General features: G+C 37.8%; 1 protein-coding gene across 17 annotated transcripts in view; it reads right to left on the bottom strand.

Annotated features, from left to right (window-relative positions):
• Nucleotides 1-26,860, bottom strand: part of bt (projectin protein bent) — a 156,533-nt gene that overhangs the window by 26,346 nt on the left and 103,327 nt on the right. For all 17 annotated transcript variants that reach the window (XM_089710305.1, XM_089710316.1, XM_089710304.1 and 14 more), the window contains 24 exons: nt 26,470-26,630; nt 26,138-26,282; nt 25,502-25,654; nt 24,964-25,092; nt 23,837-24,027; nt 22,282-22,396; nt 21,454-21,649; nt 20,663-20,881; nt 20,011-20,212; nt 19,195-19,339; nt 18,622-18,753; nt 17,996-18,209; nt 17,355-17,508; nt 16,715-16,951; nt 12,320-12,534; nt 11,150-11,369; nt 4,860-9,848; nt 4,144-4,311; nt 3,579-3,731; nt 3,022-3,171; nt 1,986-2,180; nt 1,456-1,554; nt 828-933; nt 106-264 (listed from right to left, as the gene is read on the bottom strand). In XM_089710305.1, coding sequence (XP_089566431.1) covers nt 106-264; nt 828-933; nt 1,456-1,554; nt 1,986-2,180; nt 3,022-3,171; nt 3,579-3,731; nt 4,144-4,311; nt 4,860-9,848; nt 11,150-11,369; nt 12,320-12,534; nt 16,715-16,951; nt 17,355-17,508; nt 17,996-18,209; nt 18,622-18,753; nt 19,195-19,339; nt 20,011-20,212; nt 20,663-20,881; nt 21,454-21,649; nt 22,282-22,396; nt 23,837-24,027; nt 24,964-25,092; nt 25,502-25,654; nt 26,138-26,282; nt 26,470-26,630 — 8,847 coding nt within the window. The remainder of the gene's footprint in view (nt 1-105; nt 265-827; nt 934-1,455; nt 1,555-1,985; nt 2,181-3,021; nt 3,172-3,578; nt 3,732-4,143; nt 4,312-4,859; nt 9,849-11,149; nt 11,370-12,319; nt 12,535-16,714; nt 16,952-17,354; nt 17,509-17,995; nt 18,210-18,621; nt 18,754-19,194; nt 19,340-20,010; nt 20,213-20,662; nt 20,882-21,453; nt 21,650-22,281; nt 22,397-23,836; nt 24,028-24,963; nt 25,093-25,501; nt 25,655-26,137; nt 26,283-26,469; nt 26,631-26,860) is intronic.

The raw sequence follows: 26,860 nt of genomic DNA, 5'->3' as shown, positions 1-26,860 counted from the left end.
CTTTTAATGTTACTTAAAGGTAGAAAAAGACATTATTTTGTATCCCCTTAAAACAAATTATTTTACCCTTTCCTCAAAATTAATAAAAAATAAAACTGTACTCACCAGCCGAATTAACAGCAATAATCCTAAACTCAAAGTCAGCCTTTTCACTCAAGTTGAGCGCAGTGAAGCTGGTGTCCATGACGTTGTAGTCGTTGCATTTGACCCATATTGAACTGGATAGTTCGCGACGCTCAATGATGTAGCCCGTTATACGAGCACCTGGGGAAGAGTCGTATATTTTTAAAATGATATAAAACTTGCCGACTTAAAACTTAGCAAAGGGACATTAAAATAATCCCTGTTCAAAACTATAATACGAATGACCGGTAAAAATGATCTCCTTTGCGGTCCGTGACATAATGCTTACAATTTAGTGCGACCAAATATTACGCACGGATTGCAACTTCTCAACCGGTCCATCAATACCAATCTTGCACGTTAGGTTATAATTTTGCGGATTTTACAATCTCAAAATACATTTTTTTGACTGACCGATTGGCTTGGTTGGTAATGGCCCTGCTTTCCAAGCCAGAGGTTATGGGTTCGATTCCCACCCGGGGCAAATATTTGTGTGATGAACGTCGATGTTTGCTGTGTCTGGGTAAATATCTATATAAGTATTTATTTAAAATTATATATGTATCTTTATCAGCCATCTGGTTTCCTTAACATAAGCGAAAGCTCAGTATGGGTTCAGATTGTGCCGTATGTGAAAATTATCTGGAAACATTTATTTATTTTAAGTAATCTAATAAAAATGAATAAATAATATATTTACTTACCACCATCGCTCTGCGGCGCGTCCCAAGCGACATCCACGTAGTTCCTGCCCACGCGCAGCACGCGGGGAGACCGGGGCGGGGAGGGGGGGGACGCACGACCACGGACCTGGGGTCATACACACATTCTATTCAGTTTCAATGTATGTATGTAAATAATATTAATGTACATATGTTCGGGTGAAATCTTGTAACGCATTTTTAAATGATATGAAATGAATTTATTCACAAGAAAAGTTTTTTTTTAAAGCAGATATCGTGGACCTAGGGTAATAATATCACATGTATATTAAGATTCTGCAATGTGTGTATGTTCGGGTAAAATCTTGTTACTCAATTTTGAAGCAGATATCTTTAACCGATTGGGTTGAAAGGGAAATATCCATTAGATTACTGAAATGCACAGAAATTATAACGTGTGACCCTGTGGTGTGACCAGTAATGTTACTGATTAACACATTTTTCACTGAATTTTTAGGGACAAGTAGGTGATCAGCCTTCTGTATCCTGCCCGACCGAGATTTTTTCTTCGTCTTCACCGGGAGTCGAACCCAAGATTATTTACGCTTACGCGTTAACCACTATATTAAGCAGGCAGTCGAAGAAATATGTGTTGTTAAAATTTACGTACCTTGAATACTTGTGACGAAGCAGAGTACTTGCTGAATCCGGCCGCGTTCTTAGCACGTACACGGAATTCGTACTCGTGGCCCGGCTCTAAGTTGTAAGCCTGTAAATTTAAAGTATATTAGCATTTAGCATAGTTCTTACAATATAATATTACATTCACACATAGTATAAATAAAACAATTGATCCTATTAGATAGCTTTCTATTATCTGTTTTAAATATACACATATTATAGAAAATTCACTAACAGTTTGTGCTATACATTTGAAAAAAGTTTTGTTCAATAGAAATTACATATATTTATTAAATCATATTTTAAGGACAAGGATTTGAACCAGTCCAGATTTTTCAAACAAACAAATGTAAATAAAAAATTATTACGCACACTAAAAAGCAACTCTATTAATTAATGTTTATATTTCAACCTTCGCTGATTTAAAATACAAAAAATTAAGTCCACTTACTAAATCGATACCAGAAAAAAACAAGGCAAAATTTTCGATCATCTTTAAACACCACAAACACCACGTACCTGATAATTACAGTCCTTAACCAGATAATCAGCAGCAGCCCAGACCGCATCCCTGACATCCCGGAACTCCACCTTGTACCCCTGGATACGGGCCCCGCCGTCGGAGCGGGGACGGTCCCACACCACTGTGGCGGTGGAACCGTCCCAGTCCGTCACGCGGGGCACGCCCGGGGCGTCGGGGATCGTGAATGGGAACTGGGGGACAAATTCAAATTATTTATTGTGATTCACAAGTTAACACATTAGATATATGAGGTATAATAATAATTGTGGGTAAGAAAAAAAAGTCATACTAAAAAAACTTGGCAACAATAGTCGACTCGATAGATAAAAAGGTGGGACAAGCAGCTTGGTAAATAAAATAACAAGCACAGAATGATAAAAATTTAATGAAATAATCATTGTCAAAGATCTCAACATCAATTGAACAATTTTGCAAAAGTAAATAACAATTTTCAATAGTACTATTACAATTTTGGACACTGGACATAATAGGAGAAAGGACCATCATACTAGAAATTAAATATCATTACAATGTCCATTTATTTACTTCTTACGGTGCAGTGTTTTGTTTTAAAACATTTCAATCAAGATAAATGGTTATTATAAAATTTAAACATTTTGTATTCTCTTCATAAAATTTAAACATTTTGTATTCTCTTCCCTACTTCTCCATACTACCATTTAAACTAATCACGCTTAACTACGAGCAGAATGTTTTTAAGAACCTATATAATTTGTACCTTGCTTTATAAATTTGACGCGTAAAAACCCCAGGACAGTTCTTTGGCATATTATAATAATTTTACATATTGTGTATTTTGTAAAATTAAACTGTAAAACATGATTAAAAAGAGCAACTATGGAATTTCTTGCCGGTTCTTCTCCGTAGACACTGCTTTCCGAATCGGTGGTAAATGTAAAAAATATGTAATGACGTTTCAAAAGTGCGTCTAGAAGAAGTCCAATATAAATAAATGTTTGAGTTTGAGTAAATTCAGCAAATAAAGACAATTTGATTTGATTTGATACAAACCTTGGCAATAACATGATCGTCCATGGTGAGCGGTTCAGAGACTCCATATTGGTTCTCAGCTCGCACACGGAACAAGTATTTGCGGTTCGGCTCCAATCCCATCACGTTGTAGTGGCAACTGCGCACGAATGATGACGCCTTTGACCATACCTATGTGAAAAAAAATATTTTAGTGTCATAATTTGGGAATTAAATAGCTTAATGTTGCCATAGGACACCTAAAAATGTTGTTATACTATGGGGTGTGGTTCTTAATCTATGTAGGTAATTAAAAAAAATATTGCATTGAAATAACTTACTGGTACAAATAGTTAACCAAGTTACTATTAATATAAATATATTGGGACTTCAACCCAGCATAAAATAAAAAACTTCAACATATTATTACAAATATTTTTCATTATGAATTAATTATAAAACAGCTATGTAAATATAGTCCATGTCTAATGCATAAGTTTCATTTTAATTCGAATTTTGAGACTTCACAATAACTTAACTATGATGTAGAGTCTAAAATAGTCAAATTACCTTTACTTTATCATAAAAATACAACTTACGCCAGTATTATCCATTTTCTCAACGATATAGTTAGTAATTGGTGAACCACCATCGTCTAGCGGCGGTTTCCACGACACTGTGCAAGTGTCTGGTGTGATGTCAGACGCTTCCATTGGTCCGACTGGCGGCGATGGTCTGTCTACTACCAGAACCTTGAAAAAATAATTATTATTAGAATAAATAAAAAAAAAGTACTTACTAGAGGTGAAGTAAACGTAATAATGTTAACTGTTGCATATACACACACAACTTGGCTTTCAGGAAAATTTTATTTATGTCAAATAATTGAAGTATTCGAAAATGCGGCATAATTCATAAATATTGAAGTAGCAATTTTGTTACAACAGCCTTTTTTGTCACGGTTAAACTTAATAACAAAATGATGAAATTGGTAATTTTTTGTAATGTTGCATATTATGGTTGATTCCGATTTTGTAAAATTAATATTATTAATTTGTGAAACTTTCTTATCACAGAATTACATAAGAACAGAAACCCTGTTTTAACACATTTAATTTATAGGAACGTTAAGTTTTATAAATTTGTATTTTCGATCAAACTCACCCTGCAAGTTCCACTGTCAGAACCTTCGCTGTTCACCAGCTTCACGGTGTATGATCCAGTGTCTGATCGCTTAGCGCTCGAGTTGATGAAGACGGTGTCGATGTCAGACGTTATAAATCGGATGCGGTGGTCTGGGAACACTTCGTCTGTGTTCACTATCCATGATACCTGCAAGATTTAAATATGTTTAGAGAACACAATCTATACAAATATTATAAAGAGGAAAGGTTTGATTTTTTGTTTGTTTGTTTGTTTGTATGAATTGAATAGGCTCCGAAACTACTTGGCAGATTTGAAAAATTCTTTCACTGTTGGAAAGCTACATCATTTCTGAGTGACATAGGCTAGGTTTTATCCCGGAAATCCCACGGGAACGGGAACTATGCGGGTTTTTTTTTGAAAACGCGGGCGAAGCCGCAGGCGGAAAGCTAGTTTTGCATAAAATAGTTAATTTTGAAACCAATAGAATTATTATTATTAAAGATTTTTTTTGTTACCCATTTAATTGTAGTTCATCGTGTTGTTTTATATGACAATTAATTTCTTTCTTTATTTAAATTTACAAAACTTTAAAGAAGTTCGTGTTACTGTCATAAGAGTAATTTCAAGTTTGTTAATTTTATGCGATTTTAAGATAGTTATGTTATGTTATGTTTTATTAAAATAGTGAACATTTAAGTTCATATATAGTGAATAATTTGAATTATGATAATTACCTTCGGCCTTGGGTTGCCAGTGAACGGCACAGTGATCTTGATTTCTTCGCCCGCGATAACAGTGATGTCCCGCAGGCTGAGGTCGCTAGTGATGCGCGGCGCGTTGGGCGGAGCGCACGCTCTGATGGCGTCCGAGCTCGCTGAGTACGGCCCTTGGCCCGCAGCATTCACTGCGGACACGCGGAACTCGTACTCGTGGTTCTCGATCAAACCGGTCACTTTGTAAGTCGTGTCCGGAATGTGCGCGTGCGACGCCTTCGTCCATTTGTCTTCTGTTATCAACCTCTTTTCGAGGATGTAGCCCGTGATTGGCGATCCGCCGTCGTGACGCGGCTTCGACCACGTAACTGTGATAGAAGATTCCGTTGTTTCCACCGATCTCGGTGCACCCGGTGCGCCCGGAGGATCGAACGGATGTCTAGCCTTAATCGGTTCGAGAGTCTGTGCCGGTTCAGATTGGCCGTACTGGTTCTCAGCCATGACGCGGAACTCGTAGCTCCTGCCGACGGACAAGTTCTTCACGCGTAAGAACGGTGTCGTGACGTAACCGGATACCTTTGTCCAGGTCGGAGTTCTAGCTTCACGTTTCTCGACGACGTAGTTGGTGATTTCACCGCCGCCGTTGTCTTTTGGCGGGTTCCAGTACAAGGTGAGAGCTTCGCCTTCGAATTCATCAGCGCGTAAGTTCTCTGGTTTTCCAGGTCTGTCGAGGACGCGCACGTTGATTGTAGCCGTGTCGTATCCTGATGGGTTGCGTAGTTGCAAGCGGTATTGACCGCCGTCTGATCTCCTCGCGTCTTTAACAACAAGTGACGCCGAGTCAGGTGTAAGTTTCTGGAATATTCTGGAATCGCCTTCAACATCAAGCAGATTGTCATCCGCGAACCACGATGCGGTAGGCTGTGGATAGCCAGTGTATGGCACGTGGATAGAGAAGTCTTCACCAGCACGTACTGTAATATCGCGTACACCACCGAGATCCATGCAAGGTTTGTTCGGTTGTTCAGCGATAGTGATGTCAGCGGTTGGTTTGCTAGGTTCTGATTTACCAACATCGTTAACGGCAATGACTCTGAACTGATATTCTTCACCTTCTTTGAGTTTGGGCACAGTGTGCACGAGGCTAGGAATAGGCTCAGTATTGACGTCCTTCCAGTCCTTATCGCCCTTGGCTTTCTGTTGAATGATGTATCCCTTGATCTTAGATCCACCATCAGATTTAGGTGGTCTCCATGAAAGCGTAACTGAGTCCTTTGTAACTCTGTCTGGTTTGGGCGCTTCCGGAGCGCTCGGTTTAAGTCTTTGTGTTTCAGCAACAATAGATTCTGTCGGTTTGCTGGGTTTTCCGGGACCGGCTTCATTGACAGCAATAACACGGAATTCATATCGGTTGCCTTCACGTAAGTCTTGTACTGTGTAGCACGTGTTCGGCGTGGGGTAGTTGTTAACCTTAATCCATTCGCCTCCACGTTCTCTCTTTTCAACATAATAGCCAGTGATGGGTCTTCCTCCAGTGTTTGTAGGAGGCTCCCATTCGAGAGAGCAGCTGTTTGCACTGTAGCCTGTGATCCTAGGCGTATCAGGCGCATCTGGTGGATCGTATGGCGATTTAGCAACGATAGGTTTGCTTTCCAATGGTTCAGAAATACCGTATAAGTTCTCAGCGCGTACTCTGAACACATATTTCTTGCCCTCTGTTAAGTTCTTAACGTTAAACGAGCATTTAGGACAGAATCCAGCGACTGTACGCCAGTCGTTGACGCCAAATTCAGCAACCTCGACAATGTAGCCAGTAATTTCGCTGCCACCGTCGTCTGTAGGCGGATGCCAAGTAAGGCTTATAGTATCGTGTGTCACAGGTGTGCAAGACAACGGGCCCTTTGGTGGACCGGGTTTGTCTACAACAATAACTTCAATATCAGCAGAATCTTTTCCGTGATCGTTGGATGCTGTGATTGTGTATTTGCCAGCATCGTCTCTTGTAGATTTTTCAATGCTAAGTTTAGTGATGTCAGGTGTTGTTTCGGAGGTAAGTCTATGCGAAGGAACCAACGGAATAGATCCCTTTGTCCATGAGATAGTCGGTGTGGGTGCACCGGCGATTGGAATGTTAATATTGATCGGTTCACCCGCACGGACCTTAATCTTGCGGCCAATCAAGTGGTCTAAGCTCAATTTAGGTTTCTCCTTCATTGGTTTAGCGATGAACACGTTAGATTCATCAGAAGGCTGACCAGCACCAGCTGCGTTAACAGCTGAAACTCTGTATTCATATTGATGGCCTTCTTGTACTCTTTCATCCTTATATTCACTGTTTCTGACAGGTTCTCTGTTCACCTTGATCCAGCGACCCGTAGCTTTGTCTCTCCTTTCGACATCATAGCCAATTATACTGGATCCACCGTTTGAAATCGGTGATGACCATCTAATTTTAATGTGATCTTTATCAGCGGAAACCAATTCAGGTTTGCCTGGCTTGCCGGGTACTGTGTATTGATTCTTAGCGACCACAGGCTTGTCAGTAACAAGTGGCTCTGAGCGGCCTTGCAAGTTTTCAGCGAATACTCTGAATTCGTATTTAGTACCTTCTGCAAGACGCGGTACAGTCGCATGTGTATTGCGTGGGTTAACATATGTAACAGCAGGTACCCAGCCACCTCCGTGAGTCAAATCTCTCTTTTCAATGACATAAGCAGTAAGTTCACTGCCACCGTTATCTTTAGGTGCTTTCCATGATAACGTAACAGATTGTGCAGTGATTTCTTCGTATTCGAATGGCGCTTGTGGTGGGCCGGGCACGTCAAGTACGATCAGCTCGAAGCTGCCTTCATCTGCACCGGAGTCGTTCTTCAGCGAAAGATGATATTTACCAGCATCTGACCGCTTACAGTTCACAGTGTGAATGATTGTGTGGTGACCAACAGATGTTACTGTAGTCCTCTCGTTTGTAACAACTGGTTTGCCATCGCAGGTCCATTTAACTTCAGGGATAGGTTCACCAATGAAGTCCACGTCCAAATGGAAGATAAGACCGGCCTTGATAGTGATTTCTTTAAGTGGCGTGAGGATTTTAGGTGCCACGAATCTATCTTTAGCTGTAACAATATCGGAAGGCTCGCTGGGTTCAGATTGTCCTGCTTGGTTTACAGCGATCACTCTGAACTCGTAATCTTGTCCTTCAACTAAATCTGGTACAGTCGCCTTGTTCTTGTTAGGCGGCACGTGAGCAGCATTTACCCAGTAGGGGCTGCCCTTTTCTTTCTTTTGAATAATATAACCAGTGATAGGCGAGCCTCCGTCAGATTTAGGCGGAGTCCATTCCAAGTCAACGTGGCTCTTGCTCCAGTCTGTAGCTTGAGGTTTGCCAGGAGCGGACGGCTCATCGAATTCGTTCTTCGCAACAATTGCACGATCTAATTCCAACGGTTCAGATTGTCCGATAGCATTCACAGCGCTAACTCTGAACAAGTATTCTTTCTTGTGAATGAGCCTGGTCACTTGGTGTGATAGGAACGTGCTCATACCAGCATCTGACCAAGTGCCACGGGACAGGTCCATCTTTTCAATAACATAATGCAAAATTGGTGAACCACCATCGTCAAGCGGCACCTTCCAAGATAGCGAGCATGAATCTTTTGTAACATCCGATACAACCAACGGTTTCTCTGGTCTCGCCGGTTTGTCCAAAACGATAACTTGAGCTGAGGCCGAGCAAACTCCTAGATCGTTCTTGAGGGTCAACTTGTAAACGCCTCCGTCCGAACGTACGGAGAATGGAATGTCTAAAATAACCCTGTTGTGTAGAATTTGAATGTCGATTCTGTCGGACGGTTGAACGGGTTTGCCGTTGATCTGCCATTCGACGGTTGGTTTAGGAGATGCTTCTATCGGGATCTCGTATTGTATCCTCTGTCCGGCTTTAACGGTCTTATCTGATAGCAGAAGTTTATCGAATGTCGGTGCACAGAATCTCGCTTTAGCGACTTGAGGTGTAGACGCATCACTGGGCTCACCGTTACCAGCTTTGTTAACAGCGATAACTCTGAATTCATATTCCTCTCCTTCTTGCAATCCAGGTACTGTTGCCGTTGTTTTGTTTCCAGGTACGGTAGCGGCCACTTCCCACGGGCCGTATTTCTTTCTAGCTTCGATAACGTAGCCAGTGATCGGTGAACCACCGTCCTTCTTGGGCGGAACCCATTCGATATCCATGTGATCCTTGTCCCAGTCTTTAACAACGGGAGTGCCGGGTTTATCCGGTGTGCCGTAGGGATCTTTAGCGGTGATCGGCTCCTGGCCGACCAATGGCTGAGATTCACCTTGTTTGTTGACGGCGCGGACGCGGAAGTTGTAGTCGTGACCTTCGATGAGGTGATCGATGCGAATGTGGCATCCTTGCACCTCACCAGCCGGAATCCACCGCAAGTTCTCTTGGTCCATCTTTTCGACGACGTAGTGCGAGATTTCACAGCCACCATCATCTTTGGGCGGTCTCCATCTCAATGTGCAGCCAGATTTCGTAATATCATCCGCACGCAGCGGGCCTTCGGGCGGAGCGGGGACGTCCATGACGAGAATCTTGACGGTTGCCGTATCGGTTCCATTAATATTCTTCGCTTTAAGAGTATATGTTCCAGTATCGGCGCGTTTCGCGTCCACCACCCTGATCTTGGTGGAGTGATCATCATTGGTGACCTTGACTCTATCGCTGTTGAAGACGAGGTTGTCTTCGTGGAGCCACTCTTTAGTGGGCGTGGGCTCACCGGCGACGGGCACGTCGAGCTCGAAGTTCTGGCCGACCTTGATCTTGATGTCGAACATGAAGTTGCGGTCGATGTGCGGGGGCAGGTTCTTGGGGCGCGCGGTGTGGGGGGCGGTGCCGTCGCTGGCCACGCCCTTACCGGCCTTGTTCACGGCGCGCACGCGGAACTCGTACGTGTTGCCTTCGATCAGGTCTGGTACCTTGCCGGTTGTTACGTCGCCCTCGATCTGTAAAATAGTTCAAGTGTTAGAATCGTAAATTTGAAAGAAAGAAAAAACATTATTTATCCTCACATAGCCTCACAAGGACATTATTAACACGTTCGCGGACAGTAACGACCACTGGCGTCTAGACAGCTAAAAGTGATACGACAGTACGTCTGTCGACGTATCAGTTTTTACTTGCATAAAATCAGTACGCCAAACGACGAGCGATTTTTCATACTATCATAAAGAACGGCATGTTGTACTGTCATCACAGGTATAATTACGACTTTTGTACTGTCACTGCATTATTTACAAAAATTCGTCAAAGGAAGGTACTTCCACGCATACATTCATATTTTTTTACCCCTCTCCCCGCGCACACTACGCCCGTGGGCGTCATGTTTGCATACGGTTAGTCGAGTACTGCGCCGCTGCGGTGATCCCGCGTGCCGCGTGTGAATTGTTGTTTAGAAATTGAGTATTTTATTTCCAACGTAATTTAATTGTTTTACTCATACTGGATGTACTAATTCAAGTCTAGTTGCTTATGTAAACAACATATTTATGTTGCTATTGTTTGTTGTGAACACGATTTTGTTGAACTAAATTTGTAACGAATATTTTTGCAAATGGCGTCTCGAGACTCGTTCGAAAAAGAACAAAAACGTCTTCAAGACCTGTTTGATGCAGCGTCTACCCCTAAATCGAGTCCATACCCATTTGCTGATGATGGTGACTATGAATCTGACGCTGAGTACTTACGACGTTTACGCCTATATCCGTTCTGTCATATCATATGGTTTTTTAACCATGTGTTGTAACACTACGCCCCTGGGCAATGTATGAAAAAAAGTAGTGTCTCAGTAGCTGCAACCTGTAAACCAGTACTGTCCGCGAACGTGTTAAAATAATATAAATTCAAAATGATTATAATATGTTCAAAATACACATTTAAGAGTGTAGAGAATTTCACTTTTAATGCGTGAAATCATATTATTTAACAATAAAGTAATATTTTACGCAGTTCAGTATTATTAATAACTTTACAGAAATACAAAATTGACACTTTATTTTTATTTTTCATCATTTCAGCTTACCACGTTCAACGTGACTATTTAAATGAGCACAACATTTCATTGTATCATTAACTTGTGTTTAATAATTTTCGTACTTTCGTATTTTTATTAGAACAGTATCTACAGGGGCTAAAACATAATATAACTCCATAAAAATCGCTTCGTTGACTGTAATAAAAAATATACCGACCGAATTGAGAACCTCCTCCTTTTTTTGAAGTCGGATAATAAATAAGCCATAATTACCTGAGCACACTCCTCCCAGTCCGGTGCAAATCGATCCTTCTTCTCAATAACATAACCCGTGATGGGAGCACCCCCATCACTATCTGGTCTGGTCCATTCCAACTCAACGAAGTCTCTGTCAAAGTCCTTAATACGTGGTGTTCCTGGTTTGCCCGCCACGTCGAAGGGATTCTTAGCTTCCGTAGCGTGCGGTGTTGTGAGCGGTTCGGATTTGCCTTGCCTGGTGAAAAATTATATTTTATATTACTAAACGTGTTAGAATTAAGTGTTTGGTAGTAAGTGAAGAGAAGTGGAAAAGTGTCATTTTTAAGTATTTTTTATATTATGTTAATTGTAATGTTTATCAGCAAATAAAGAAAAAGATATAATAATTTATTGTGAAAAAGCTTTCCTAAAATAAATAACACAACATATCAAATAGGATATTTAAAGTAACAGTTATCGACAAAAATTTGTTTTACACAAAATCATATATAGTATTGCTGCATAACAAACAATACGTGCTAAGATTATAAGTTAAACTACAAATTGATTCATTAAATAAATCAAAAGGATAAAATTCTGCCACTTATAGGGCCGATTTTTCAATGCTTGGATAAAACTTATTCGTCAAATAATGTATAAAAAACGTATTCTAATTGCCCGTATTTGACAGTTTACGTGGCATTTGAATAATATCTCATCATAGTAATACTTTATTGGACGGATAAGTTTTAACCAAGTATTGAAAAATCAGCCCTATAAGTGGCAGAATTTTATCCTTTTGATTTATTTAATGAATCAATTTGTAGTTTAACTTATAATCTTAGCACGTATTGTTTGTTATTAGGTAGAATATTATAAGCAGTATAATTAAAAATGCCTTCTCAAACCATATTCTTTACATGATATATAAAGTTATAACCCACCTATAAATATAAATTTATAAAGAATAGAAAAAATTCGATCACGAGATGTGTCCCTTAGACACATAAAACTGAAAGAATAGAATAAATTCGATCGCTCTGGCGGGTCACGAGTGGCTGAATTGGTCAGGCATCCGCCCCGGAATGGCGCGAAAGGATGCGGGTTCGAGTCCCGCCTCGTGATCGAATTTTTTCTATTCTTTATAAATTTATATTTATAAAGCATTCGAATGCCATAAAACCAAAAATATCAATTATAACAAACCTGTTAACAGCACGAACTCTAAACTTGTACTTGTGCCCAGGCTGTAGACCATCCACCGCCAAGCTGGTCACAGGACCATCAGTCTCCCCACCGGTGACCCATCTTCCAGTGGCTTCGTCCATACGTTCCACCACGTATTTGTCAATCGGCTGACCACCATCGTCGGAAGGTGGGTTCCAGGATAATTTAGCCCCGTTTGCGTGAACGTCTGATACCTGAAAAATGTATTAAATGTTGAATTTTGTTAAGTTTGATGTGTGCACATGATGGTAAAAATAGATCGTTTTTTGTTAATATATATAAGTGATTGGCAAAGCAAATAATCAAAAAGAAGAAAAAAAAATGTGGTATGTTATATCAATATGAATTGACTGCGTCTTGATAAATATAGAAATTGATATCTCTTATAGAAAAAATAATGCAGAAAAAGAGTTGCAAAACAGGAATAGAACATGTAGCTGCTATTAGTTACTTATAAGAATTTCAGAATTTATATAATGATCCCATTTTGCAACCAATATCCATACTAATATTATAAATAAGAAAGTAACTCTGTCTGTCTGTCTGTTACTCAATCACGCCTTAACTATTGAACCAATTTGCATGAAATTTGGTATAGAGATATTTTGATACCCGAGAAAGGACATAGGCCACTTTTTATTGCGAAATATATGTACAATAATATCAAGTAGTAGTTAATAATAATATCAAATCTTTTTTATTTCTTACTTTTCCGTTTTTGAAGTCGGTTGTTTTTAACGCAGTTATTTTTATTTATTACTTTTTAGTGTATTTTTCAACACGAATCAAACGAGCCCAAACTCGATAAAGTTGAGTCAATATATTACTGAGTTCCTATGGCCACCTTCCGATTCCATCATCAAATCAGCTTCATGTCATGATAATGTTTCATCGCTATCAAATTTACATACGTATACAAAATTTCAGCTCAATCGGTTACCGGGAAGTGAATCAAAGTTACTTGCTACATATCAACTTAGTCATCGAGTACAGACAAAAATGCTCATAAAATAAAAACTACTGGGCCTATCCGAAAAAAAAAATTATGGGACCAATTCGACACCATCCCGCATCGAACAAAAAAAGAATCACGTAAATCGCTTCAGAAACCTCGGAGTAATCGGTGTACATACATAAAAAAAAATATACCGGCTGAATTGATAACCGCATAAAATCGCATGGAGAGCTTAATCTTCATTAAAGGCTCTAATCGCACGGAAAGCTAAATTTTCACAAAAAAGCTCTAATCGCACGGAAAGCTTAATTTTCACAAAAAGCTCTAATCACACGGAGAGCTTAATTTTCGCAAAAAGCTCTAATCGAACAGAAAGCTTAATTTTCATAAAAAGCTCTAATCGCACGGAAAGCTTAATATTCACTAAAAACTAATCGCATGGAGAGCTTAATTTTCATTTAAGGCTCTAATCGCTCGGAGCTTAATTTTCACAAAAAGCTCTAATCGCACGGAGAGCTTCATTTTCACAAAAAGCTCTGATCGCATGGAGAGCTTAATTTTCACAAAAAGCTCATATCGCACGGAAAGCTTAATTTGCACAAAAAGCTCTAATCGCACGGAGAGCTTAATTTTCACAAAAAGCTCTAATCCCATGGAGAGCTTAATTTTCACAAAAAGCTCTATTCGCACGGAAAGCTTAATTTTCACAAAAAGCTCTAATCGCACGGAGAGATTAATTTTCACAAAAAGCTCTAATCGCATTGAGAGCTTAATTTGCACAAAAAGCTCTAATCGCACGGAGAGCTTAATTTTCACAAAAAGCTCTAATCCCATGGAGAGCTTAATTTTCACAAAAAGCTCTATTCGCACGGAAAGATTAATTTTCACAAAAAAGCTCTAATTGCACGGAGAGCTTAATTTTCACAAAAAGCTCTTATCGCACGGAAAGCTTAATTTTCACAAAAAGCTCTAATCGCACGGAGAGATTAATTTTCACAAAAAGCTCTAATCGCATTGAGAGCTTAATTTGCACAAAAAGCTCTAATCGCACGGAGAGCTTAATTTTCACAAAAAGCTCTAATCCCATGGAGAGCTTAATTTTCACAAAAAGCTCTATTCGCACGGAAAGCTTAATTTTCACAAAAAAGCTCTAATCGCACGGAGAGCTTAATTTTCACAAAAAGCTCTTATCGCACGGAAAGCTTAATTTTCACAAAAAGCTCTAATCACACGGAGAGATTAATTTTCACAAAAAGCTCTAATCGCATTGAGAGCTTAATTTTCACAAAAAACTCATCGCACGGAGAGCTTAATTTTCACAAAAAGCTCTCATCGCACGGAGAGCTTAATTTTCACAAAAAACTAATCGCACGGAAAGCTTCATTTTCACAAAAAACAAATCGCACGGAAAGCTTAATTTTCACAAAAAGCTCTAATCGCAAGGAGAGCTTAATTTTCACAAAAAGCTCTAATCGCATGGAGAGCTTAATTTTCACAAAAAGCTCTATTCGCACGAAAAGCTAAATTTTCACAAAAAAGCTCTAATCGCACGGAGAGCTTAATTTTCACAAAAAGCTCTAATCGCACGGAGAGCTTAATTTTCACAAAAAGCTCTAATCGCACGGAAAGCTTAATATTCACTAATAAAAATAACTACGTTAAAAACAACCGACTTCAAAAACGGAAAAGTAAGAAATAAAAAAGATTTGACATTATTATTTACTACATATTATTTACTAGCGACCCGCCCCGGCTTCGCACGGGTGCAATGCTGATACTAAATACACTACAGAAAAACTGTGAACGTTGTATATAAAAACATAGCGGCCCGCTCCGGCTTCGCAGTTCGCACGGGTATAAAATAGATAGCCGGGCGGCCGGCCGGTACCGCCGCAAACGCTACGTCCCGCAATTTTTAAATCTGTAATATCTTCGAAAATATTCACTTAAATCATACGGTGTAAAGGGCCATATAGATCTATATTAAATGAACAATGTATTCAAGGTATTTAAATGGTTAAGGATTAATGCTGTATTGGTTAAAATCGCATCGAAAATTTGCCATTATTTGTCGTAAAAAGTAAATGACAAAAAAAAGTTATTGTGGGTTATCCATAAGAGATAGACATATACCATCGCGGACTTTTCTTTCGACCTTTTTAATGTGTATAATATTTAGTACATTATTTTGATAAAACTCGTAGGCCTCAGCCTTCGTTTGCAATGTAAGCGGAAAAAATGTAATTTTTTACGACATCACATTAGAAACCTCAAAAATAACAGTACTTCTCCACTATTTAATGGATGTTATTATACATATAAACCTTCCTCTTGAATCACTCTATCTATTAAAAAAAACCGCATCAAAATCCGCTGCGTAGTTTCAAAGATTTAAGCGTACAAAGGGACATAGGGACATAGGGACAGGGAAAGCGACTTTGTTTTATACTATGTAGTGATATGTGCTATTTATTAAAAAGGTTTGATGTCGGTTCACGGGCTTAATACTAAGTGCTTAAGGCGTTACCCGGCAATTTCGACTATGTTCAACCTCTATAAAGTCTGGTACAACATAAAGCACAATACCGAAAAAAATATATAAAATAGGATGGTCTTTGATCTTTAATTGCTCGCGAGGAATTTTTTCCAAAGGTAATAGATTTCTAGAAAAAAAATGTGCCGTGGTCATCGATTTTTCCGCAAATACTCTATAAACTTCGTAACCTGCTGACTTAGAGCTCTGAAAATTTTATGTTTAATAAATTATCAGTTACACAACAGTCCCTGACGAGGATTTTTTGTTTCACTGGTTAGTATCTTTTTAAATACAAAATGCGAGGAAAAAAGAAGGTGCAGCGGGAGAGGTTTGAGATCCGTCTAGTATGGTCAAGGTTATTAGCGCATGTATAAGCCTTAATGTTCGGCACCAACATATTATAAATGCGAAAGTAACTCTGTCTGTTACTCAATCACGCCTTAACTACTGAACCAATTTGCATGAAATTTGGTATAGAGATATTTTGATACCCGAGAAAGGACATAAGCCACTTTTTATTGCGAAATATGTACCACGGGCGAAGCCGGGGCGGACCGCTAGTTTTTTTATAAAAATCACAATGATAACAAATAATTCCTACTTATTTTAGCCGATCTATGATAACAAGAAGTAACTAATAACTCACTGCTTAAATTGACCAATATTATCTATACTAATATTATAAAGCTGAAGAGTTTGTTTGTTTGAACGCGCTAATCTCGGGAACTACTGGTCCGATTTGAAAAATTCTTTCGGTGTTAAATAGCTCATCTATCGAGGAAGGCTATAGGCTATATATCATCACGTTACGACCAACAGGAGTGGAGCCACGGGTGTGAAACCGCGCGGAGCAGCTAGTTGCAAAATATAATCAAATTCTTACCTTAAGAGGGCCTCCCGGAGGGCTAGGAACATCCAGTACAATAACCTCAACCTCAGCAACATCCTTGCCATTGCTGTTCTCTGCTGTTATAGTATACCGACCACTGTCAGATCGTCTTGCTGACTTGCAAGTGATTTTAGTGTTGTAATCTGAGTGCTGTACTTTGACGTCACCGCCAGATTTGACTTCCTTTTTGCCGAGGAACCATTTTGTTTCGGGCATCGGTTCTCCAGATACCTGTAGATAGTTATTTAAATAATCAGTTTTTATTTAATTTGCGTTGTGTACAGTGCGCTTTTTAATACTTTCAATACGCAAATAGTTTGATAGTATATGTCATTTATTTCGACTAAGGTGGTTTCATCTAAATTATTTCAATAGCAGATAAGCCTTAAAATTAAGAAATCGTTTTTATAATTGACATTTTTAAAACTCATCTAGTCGAAATGACAAAATTTGTGCTTTATTTATTTCTTATCTATCATAAACTTAATCAGTATTTTATAAGGTTTCAAAACCTTAAATATAAATATAATATAAAATCAAGTTCCATCAATAGGTAACAATGAAAAGTATAAATTATTTATTACTTACACTTGCACTTATCGTACTTATTTTCTACACTATCTCAAAACCTCACCTTAACATCAAACGCGAACTTCTGTCCGACCTTGATCTTGATATCAATAAGGTTGGTTCTATCAATCTTGGGCGCCATGTTGCGTGGCTTGGCGACGATTGGATGTGTGCTGTCACTGGGTTCTCCAGGACCCGCCTTGTTTACTGCGCGTACGCTGTTATTGTAAATAATGTGTGAATAATATGAATATACAATTTTAAATGTTCATAAAAATGATTTATATTAACTAGTAAAAGAAAAGATTGTTTAATTTCAGCGGTTTTGTTATAGGAAAGTAAAAAAAACGTGTAAAATAAAAATTAGTGAATAGTTTTATACGTTTTGTTCACTTCAGTTTTTAAAAGTTAACGCATGATACATCAAGCAGTATATAGCACTAAATAAAGTATCAAAACATCGGTTTCAATAAATCCGGTTCGAAGGACCATTAGCAATAATAACTTTCTTATCTATATGCTATAATCAAACACATAAAGAGTACAAATTGACATAATCGAAATCTTTCTGCATCATTCCTTCACTAGTTTACAAAATATATTTAAAAAAAAGTTTCAATATTTTTCCTTTTCAATTTACAAAAAAAGTAAATACTATGAATGAACAGCTAAAATCCGTCAAAAATTATTTAACTATCAACTCACCGGAACTCATAAGTCTGTCCTTCAATCAGGTCCGGCACGGTACAGGTGGTCTTATCAGCTGGTACTTCCAGGGCTTTCTCCCAATTACCAAACTTATCCTTTTTCTCCACAATGTACCCTTCGATGGGCGCTCCGCCATCTTCCCGGGGCGAAGACCACTTGAGGTCCACGTGGTCCTTGTCCCAGTCTGTGACTGAAGGCGTGCCTGGGGCACCTGGAAGAAATAATTTAGGGTAAAAATAATTTGTACACGAAATAATCTTGGGTAAATGATTTGTAGTGAGAAATATTTGATGGTATTGATGTACTATACAACACTAGACTTGCAGTCGCGTTTAAAAAAGATTGTAAGACATTTGTTGCATTAAACGTTCATTGAAATAAACACTATGTCGTGGCAGTAATGTCCAAAGTGTATTGTATCGTTGTGAAACTGCCCGTTTATTATATGCGTAGGCAGTGTTTCTTTTTCCAGAAAAAAATGACAAAGGTTGTGAATAAATATTATTTGGATAATAGGTACATATTTTAAAATTTGCTACTATTCAAATGGTTCAGATGACAATAGAATAATTGCTTCAAATTAATTGCAACAACAAAAGATAACCAAGAAAACAAATATTTACCAGGTTCATCGAACGGATTCTTAGCAACAATGCTAGTCTCCGACACGAGCGGTTCGGATTCGCCCTCCGAGTTGACAGCGGATACTCTGAATTTGTATTCCTTGCCCGGGGTGAGACCGGTGACGTCACATTCTGAAAATAAAATAATAAGTAAAAACATTGTAGGTAATGGATATGGAATAAATTTGTACACGCGGGGTAAATATCATTGTAAAATAGAAATATTTTAAACACTGCTTCAAAACTAATTTTGATACAGAACTTTTTTGCTTTTTTGTAGTTTTTGTAGTAAGTAGTTACTTTTCTGCAGAACTTTACTTTAGAAATAATTTGAATCCTATTTACTGTGCTTCAAAATAACTTTGCTTCCGAACTACTTCACTATAACTACATTATTTGTTTCAGCACTACTTTTCTTTCAAAACAAACTGGCTTCATAACTGGGTCTTCCGAACTACAAAATTTCTGAACTAAGTAACTTTTAAACTATTTTCTTCAATACTACTTTAATATTTTACTTCAGAACTACTTCCTAACTATTTTCTACTACTTTTAAACATGAGAACTACTCACTAGGCTCATCAGATCTAGCGCAAGGCACCCAGACACCAGTTTCAGTGTCCAGTTTATCGATCTGGTAGTATTCGATGGGCGCACCGCCATCGTCCTTGGGACGCTTCCACTTGAGTGTAGCGCCATCTTTGTGGACGTCTGATATCTGAAAATAATGCATAAGTTAATGTTTTAATTGCTATGATATTACTTTGACAGGATATAAATTACATAGTCAATATTTTAAATTTGCTGTTAAAAATAATAAACATTCTACGTTTAGAAATTTTTAACTTTCTAATATAATAAGCTAGATTAAGTGATAAGTGACAGAGTATAGTTTTTACATTATTTTTAGTGCAAATTGTGTGCAAATCAAAATTTGTTTAAATGCTGTCGCTCCCAAGTCGGAAACGTTTCAACTTGCATTATAAACCCTGCAATACGCAGTGTTGATAGCAACATGTTGACAGCACCTTCGCAACTTTGTTATTAAACAAAAGTTTAGCATGAATTACCACGCTGTTCAGTCAAAGCCCGTTAGCAAAACTGAATCTGTTTCGATGATCACCTATATTTTGTTTTGACGTGATAACGTTTTTAAAATCGTTTTAGTCGGGTGACATGTTCAGAAACTTGAAACCTCACGAGCGCGATCGCAGGTTTAACGAGAGAGAGACGGACCGATCTCCCGTCTCATCTCGAGAGTCGAGCGTTGCCACTAATAAGACGTTATCACGTAAACATCTCGATCGTAAACCTACTTTACAAACAACCAATTTTTTTTTAAATCTAGTGTTAAGTTAGTGATAAAGCTAGTTTCTCATTCAAACCCACCTGTAATGGTCCCTCAGGGCTGGCGGGTTTATCCGTGACCAGCACGTTGATGGTGACCGTGTCCTTGCCGCTCGAGTTGACCGCGCTGACCGTGTACTCGCCCGTGTCGTCTCTACGCACTGGACGGACCACTAGCTTGGTGGAGTAGTCGGGCGAGTCGATGGTGACCGCTTTGGATGGGCGTAATGGCATGTTTTGGTATCTGTGTGTGATATTTGTGTGATTAATAAACTGTAGTGTAAATTTTGATAAACTTGTTGAAATTTTTGCTGCTAAATGGCAATATTTTATAAGAAACAGTTTCAGATATTTATTTTATTACAGAATCTAAGGATAACGATTTTCAGCAGAAAGTTATATATTTTTCACACAGTTATATATTTTGTACAGCAGAATAACAGACAGTTCTACAAATACATAAACTTCCATCTCGCTAAGGCTTTATAATCAATCAACATCATATTTCATATGTTTAATTTAATTGTATAAAAGCACGTTTTTACTTGCTTCTAGTGTACCTACATAATATTATGTTCAAAAAGATGAAAAAAATATCATGAATCATGTTTTTCACATTTAGTTTTATAGCATTGCCTTGCATTTAAATACTCAAGAAATGATAATATTTTTCTTTTTTTTTAGTATAACATACCTCCATTCAACAGCCGGAGCCGGTTCGCCACTAATAGCAGCTTCCAGCTTCAGTGTGGAGCCGGCAGATAACGTCACATCCCGGAGATAACGCCTGTCAATCTTTGGAGCCAGGAACCGCGGTTTAGCGACGAAGGTCTTGCTTGCGTCAGAGGGCTTACTCTGACCCGCTTTGTTGATCGCTATCACGCGGAATTGGTATTCGTTGCCTTCGATTAGTCTGTGGAAATGATAAGTGCATTATTAAATAAATAAAAACTTTATTGACATTAAAAATAGGTACAGCTTATAATATATGAAAATAGGTACAGCTTATAATATATGAATCCAAACGTCATATTGGTTTTATTTAATTTGTAGGAATGTTATAAAATGGAAACATTATAATTGTAACAAAAGTATGTCACTTTTTATAGATTTGTATTCAAAAGAAGTAGTCGAAGTAGAAGACGAGAAGAAGTACCTTATTAACATCCATTTGTAGTAGAAAGTAGTAATCACTATTTTATCATTGTTGATAACATTTAAAAATGCTTTGTACGTGCGTTTTAAAAGTTTCAAATACTACCAAATTTATTATCCGTTTGGTAGTCACTAACTATATCACATATAACTAGATTACTTATGTATATAATTACTTATAAATCACTTACTACAAAAAAATCAATGAATGGTAATTCTACACAAAAACCAGCATCTAAAAAGTACTATTACAAAAAAAAATCATTTTCCCACATTTCCATTTCCCTCCAAATCCCTTCCACGACGTATATTCTGCCAATCCAAACGTACCCGTTAACAGTAGCGCTAGGGGTCGGTGTATGCGTTTCCACCGCCTTCTCCCACAGCGGGCTGTACTTGTCCTTCATCTCAATGATATATCCGATGACCGGAGACCCGCCGTCCGATAGTGGAGCCTCCCACTTGAGGTCCACGTGGTTGGCCGACCAGTCGTCTGGTACTGGGGTCGATGGAGCGTCTGGTACCGCTGTGGGGAGAAAACAGGTCAATTTTGAATTGAAAATCATAACAAATCGTCTAAAGTGATCAAGAATGCATTGGAAATAAAATACAGGTTAAGTTATTATAAGTAGAAAAGTAAAAATAAGTTAAAATGACACTATTGATATACCATGTCGAAAGCAAATACAAATTATTGTCATTTTAGTAAGCTTAACCTTTTGCCCAGGTCGCCTGGAAGAAATCACTTCTAAGTGATAAGGCCGCCGAATAAACTATACTGTTTTTTGTTTTGTATACTTATATTAGCAATAAGTTTCCAATGTATAGTTTTATTGAAGAGTAAATAAATAAATAAATTATAGGATTATAGTTAGTCCAATATAGAAGTAATAACGAAGTTAAAGTTAGAATGTATGTATTAAGTAGAGAAAGAATGTTATAACTTCATTATGGTTACAATATTGTTGTGAATAATAAGTATTGTAACATTCATTAATATATTGAAACCTATATGTCAACCAATTACGAATGATTGTAACAAACAAGGCACATCAGTTTGACATATTACACTTTTTGAATAAAACTAACAAATTAACATTCAAAACAGCAGTATGTATTACTATTAAGTTATTAACTTATTCATTAAGTGAAACTTACTGAACGGATCCTTAGCGACAATGGGTCCGAAGGTCTCTAGAGGTTCAGACTCGCCCTCCTTGTTGATCGCCTTCACGCGGAACTTGTACTCGTGGCCGGGGATCAGACCGTCAACCTAGGAAGTTATTTATTTAAACAGACGTTTTAGACAAGGATATTTAGGAAATAAATGTTATTTGCTTGTAAAAAAGATTTTTAGGTCACATATTGAATGTTATTAAAGCTGAGTGTCAGCTTTATTTTCCAATTTTTATTGCAGATAATCAATCGTTCGTAATACATAGATAGATATATTGTCCTCGAAGGACCAATTAGTTGTACTTATAACTTCAACATTGACTTTATAAAACTAACAATGAAAAAGACTTTCATTCAAGGGAACTTTGAACAACAATGTTATTATAGTCCGGGATCCATCGCCCATTTTTGCAAGTGATTACTATCAAGCTAATTTTTCGTGAGTAGCTTTATTTTGATGAGATGCCCAATAATTTCATGTACGAAACTCTCGATTGTGGTAGTTAACAGAGGAAACAAGGATAAAATATTTTGATTTGATGGTTCTCAAATATTAATTACTAACTGAATGTTTTTTTTTGTTCAATCTCAAGACAATTATCTAAATTATTCGAAAAAATATTTGTCCTACAAAATCTATGGTTTGATCAAAGAGTCCCCCTTTCCAATGTGTATCGATAACGAGGTCATCATAAATGATTACTAACCAGCTGATTTTTTTTATTTTCACTTATTTAATACTTATATAATTCAACAGACATATTGTCCTACAAATTGCGTAATAAATATTTGAGAACCGTCAAATCAAAAATTTTTATCCTTGTTACCTCTGTAAGCTACCACAATCGAGAGTTTCGTACATGAAATTATTGGGCATCTCATCAAAATAAAGCTACTCACGAAAAATTAGCTTGATAGTAATCACTTGCAAAAATGGGCGATGTATCCCGGACTATTAATCAAAACTCAAGGAAAAGTAAACCAAAGAGGAGATAATTAAATATTGTTAAACAATGAACCGCATATTTTGATGATGAAAATACATAGATTGTATATGTGATAAGGTAAATCAATCAGGGGCCGTATCCTCTTATTCCCAGACAGTCTACATCGTGAATTGAACTGACTTGCAAATTTATATTATTATGATCGCAATAACCAGCCCTCATCATCATCATAATCAGCCTATATTTGTCCACTGCTCGACATAGGTCTACCCAGCCCCGTTTATGGATAATTTAAGGAAGCAAATGAATTTAAATTCTGTTTATACAAAATAAATAGAGTAGCTTTTAAAAGTAACAATCGAGCTTCTTGCCAAATCTTCACCAGCATTCCGAATCTGTTAGTTTAAAAGAGTATCTCGTACATTTTTACATGCGGCGTTACCTCGCTCTGAGGCGTTCCAAAGCTTGAAGAGCAAACGAGAGCGCGGATCGAGCGACAAAGAAGCACAATCGGACGTTGTCACGTTCAACTATCGTCAGTAAACCGACTTTACAGACAACCAATGTTTTTTTTTGTCTAAAACCCTCACCTCCATCTCAGGCACGTTCCCAATAGTCTTGCCCACGGGCAGCCAAGCCCCAGTCTCTGTATCGTACTTCTCAACGAGGTACGCTTCGATGGGCTCGCCGCCATCGTCCTTGGGACGCTTCCACTTGAGTGTACAACCTTCTTTGTGGATGTCCGATACTTCGAGCGGTCCTTCCGGCTTGTCGGGCTTGCCTGCAAGATTATATATTTATTTAAAAAATGAAAAATATATTTATTTAAAAACCATACATATGTTTTACACAGTTACAATTGTATTTATGTTGCACGTTTTACATACATTTGGCTTTATCTAGGTAATAGTACCCACACTAGGCAAGCCTGTATCGTGGGCACTGAGACGATTTTACAAAAAATTAGGTGTCCTCGGTATAATCAACTCTGATATATTTATTAATCTGGTACTGAAACTTTTGTTTGATGGTGAAAAAATTGATTACTGATAATAAAGTGGAAATAGTTTGAAAGTGAAAGAGATAGGACAGTACATGGTCAAATTTATTAATATCGATGTAAAATCAAAAATTGTATATATTTTATTCAAAGCATATAACATTTATTACATTATCTATGATTATTATACATGCTATGGATAACAAGCGCAGTTGTTGCTGATCAAGTTCAATGTCAAATTTAACTTGTCTCAAAAGGCTGATTTAATAACTGTAGGTGTTTTTTTTTAATCTCAACTTATAATTTAGTATTCCTACTCAATTCAACTATAAAATAATATATAACACTAGCTGCTCCGCGCGGTTTCACCCCCGTGGCTCCACTCCTGTTGCCCGTAGCGTGATGAAATATAGCCTATAACCTTCCTCGATAAATGGGCTATCTAACACCGAAAGAATTTTTCAAATCGGACCAGTAGTTCCCGAGATTAGTGCGTTCAAACAAACAAACAAACAAACAAACTCTTCAGCTTTATAATATTAGTATAGATTAACTTTCTGACATAATTCAACATTGATAAATATCCTATCTCCTTCATTTCAAACAATAATGCCCTCTCTCTTTCACTTTCAAACAATTTATCTTAAGAAAAAAATGTCAGATTAAAAAATAACTTTATATGCATATAAATAAGGTTCATCTTCCACTGCAACTTACCAACAACAGTGATCTCGACTTCAGCGGTGTCCTGACCATACTTGTTAGTGGCTTGGATCTTGTAAGTGCCAGAGTCCTTCCTGCGCGGGCTCGAGTGTTGGTACTTGCTCAAGTAGGGCACGTTCACCACTGAAAGATGTACAAAAATATAAATAAAATATATTTTGAAAACATTTACGTTTTGCGGGGTTATTGTTAATAAAATGTATTTTGAAAAGATTTTATGGAGTCCTAGAAACGAGCTGATCACTGAATTGAGGTAACTACGATGGTATTAACAACAGAATTTTTTTGAAAAAAATTTTTTAGATCACTTCGTTTTTCAATCTAACAGGTATATTTCTATGATACCACAACATCTATAGTAATACAATTCATAGCACGTTGTTTGTGTTGTGAAAGACTTATACATGCCAATGAAAAGACTTTATTTATTTTCCTAAGATATCTATCTATATCGTATTCTGTTTACTGCAGATTTTTTTGTAACCTGCACATCCTGTAAGCACTAAATAAATATAATTAAAAAAATACATACACTTAAGCCCGTTGCCACTAGTGACCATTTTGCCATTGAGCGACCAGGCCACATCCGGTGGGGGTTCACCAGACACTTTAACGTCGAGAGATATCGGCTCGCCTTCACGCACTTTGATGCTGCGGAGGCTGCGACGGTCGATCTTTGGTGCCACTGAAATAAATAAATAAAGTCACATTAAAGTTAAATTCATTAAAAAGAGCGTGTGTACCGAGCACACGTGTCACAAGTGAAACTTCTTTGGCGAGAATCAAAGATATCAAAATCTTTACCCTACACCATGACATGACAAGTTTAAAAAAAGGAAGAAAGGTCGTGTTATTTACCAATTCAATTTATAGTAAGGCGATTGGTACAGTACCTGCTCCAGGCAATGTAGCGCGTGAATTTTAACGTTTTTGTAAGTATCTGCATTTGTAATAGAAAACAAGCACCATCCAACCGTGTGCAAATCACCTTAACGTATTTCATGATCGGTTCAGCAGTTTTTACGTGAAATAGTAACAAACAAACATACAAAGAAAAGAAACATACAAACTTTCGCATTTAATATAATATTATTAGTAGGATATTTATTCTGTCTACATACTAGTTTAAATCTGTAAGCTTTAACTTTAAATAGACAATTATACTCACATCTCCTAGGCTTGCAAGTGACAGACTTGCTAGCGTCACTGGGTTCCCCGGGCCCGGCTTCGTTCACGGCTCTGACGCGGAACTCGTATTCCGTGCCCTCATCGAGATTGCCAACTGTGGCTTTCTCGTTGTCATTTGGACCGACCTGTTGGAATAAAAAAATATAAACATCTTTATTGATGTAAAAAATAATACACTAATATCTGACGTGACATGTTGTGACGTGACGTGTTGTGTTGTTACGCGACGTGTTGTGTCGTGTCGTGACGTGTTGTTTTATATATATCATGTGTGTTGTAAAATTTTATAATTTATTTTTATTGTGTACTAACCTCACAGGCCTTCACCCACTTGGGCGATCCGACCTCCCTCTTTTCAATGATGTATCCAGTGATGGGAGCGCCGCCATCTTTGATCGGCTTCTGCCACTTGAGGTCCACGTGGTCCTTGTCCCAGTCGACCACTTCCGGTGTTCCGGGCTTGCCGGGCTCGTCTGGAAATTAATTTTAAGGTAATTTAACGGAAGGTTCAATATTGTTTGATATGTTTTATTTAATATTTTTTATGATTAAGTTTCGTTTATAGCACCTTGATTGTTATCAAAACGTACGAACGAACATACTATTATATATTATAAGTTTTATGATCGTCTATAAAAATTTTGTGGTTGTACACGTACAAGCTTAGAAGCGATTTTTGTCACAAACATATTTTTTTGTCCGA

The sequence above is a fragment of the Colias philodice genome, chromosome 24 (genome assembly GCF_061535455.1).
Source record: "Colias philodice isolate Cphi_HAF_F1 chromosome 24, ilColPhil1 Martin Lab GWU primary, whole genome shotgun sequence".
Taxonomy (NCBI): domain Eukaryota; kingdom Metazoa; phylum Arthropoda; class Insecta; order Lepidoptera; family Pieridae; genus Colias; species Colias philodice.
This window is presented reverse-complemented; position numbering and strand designations above follow the sequence as displayed.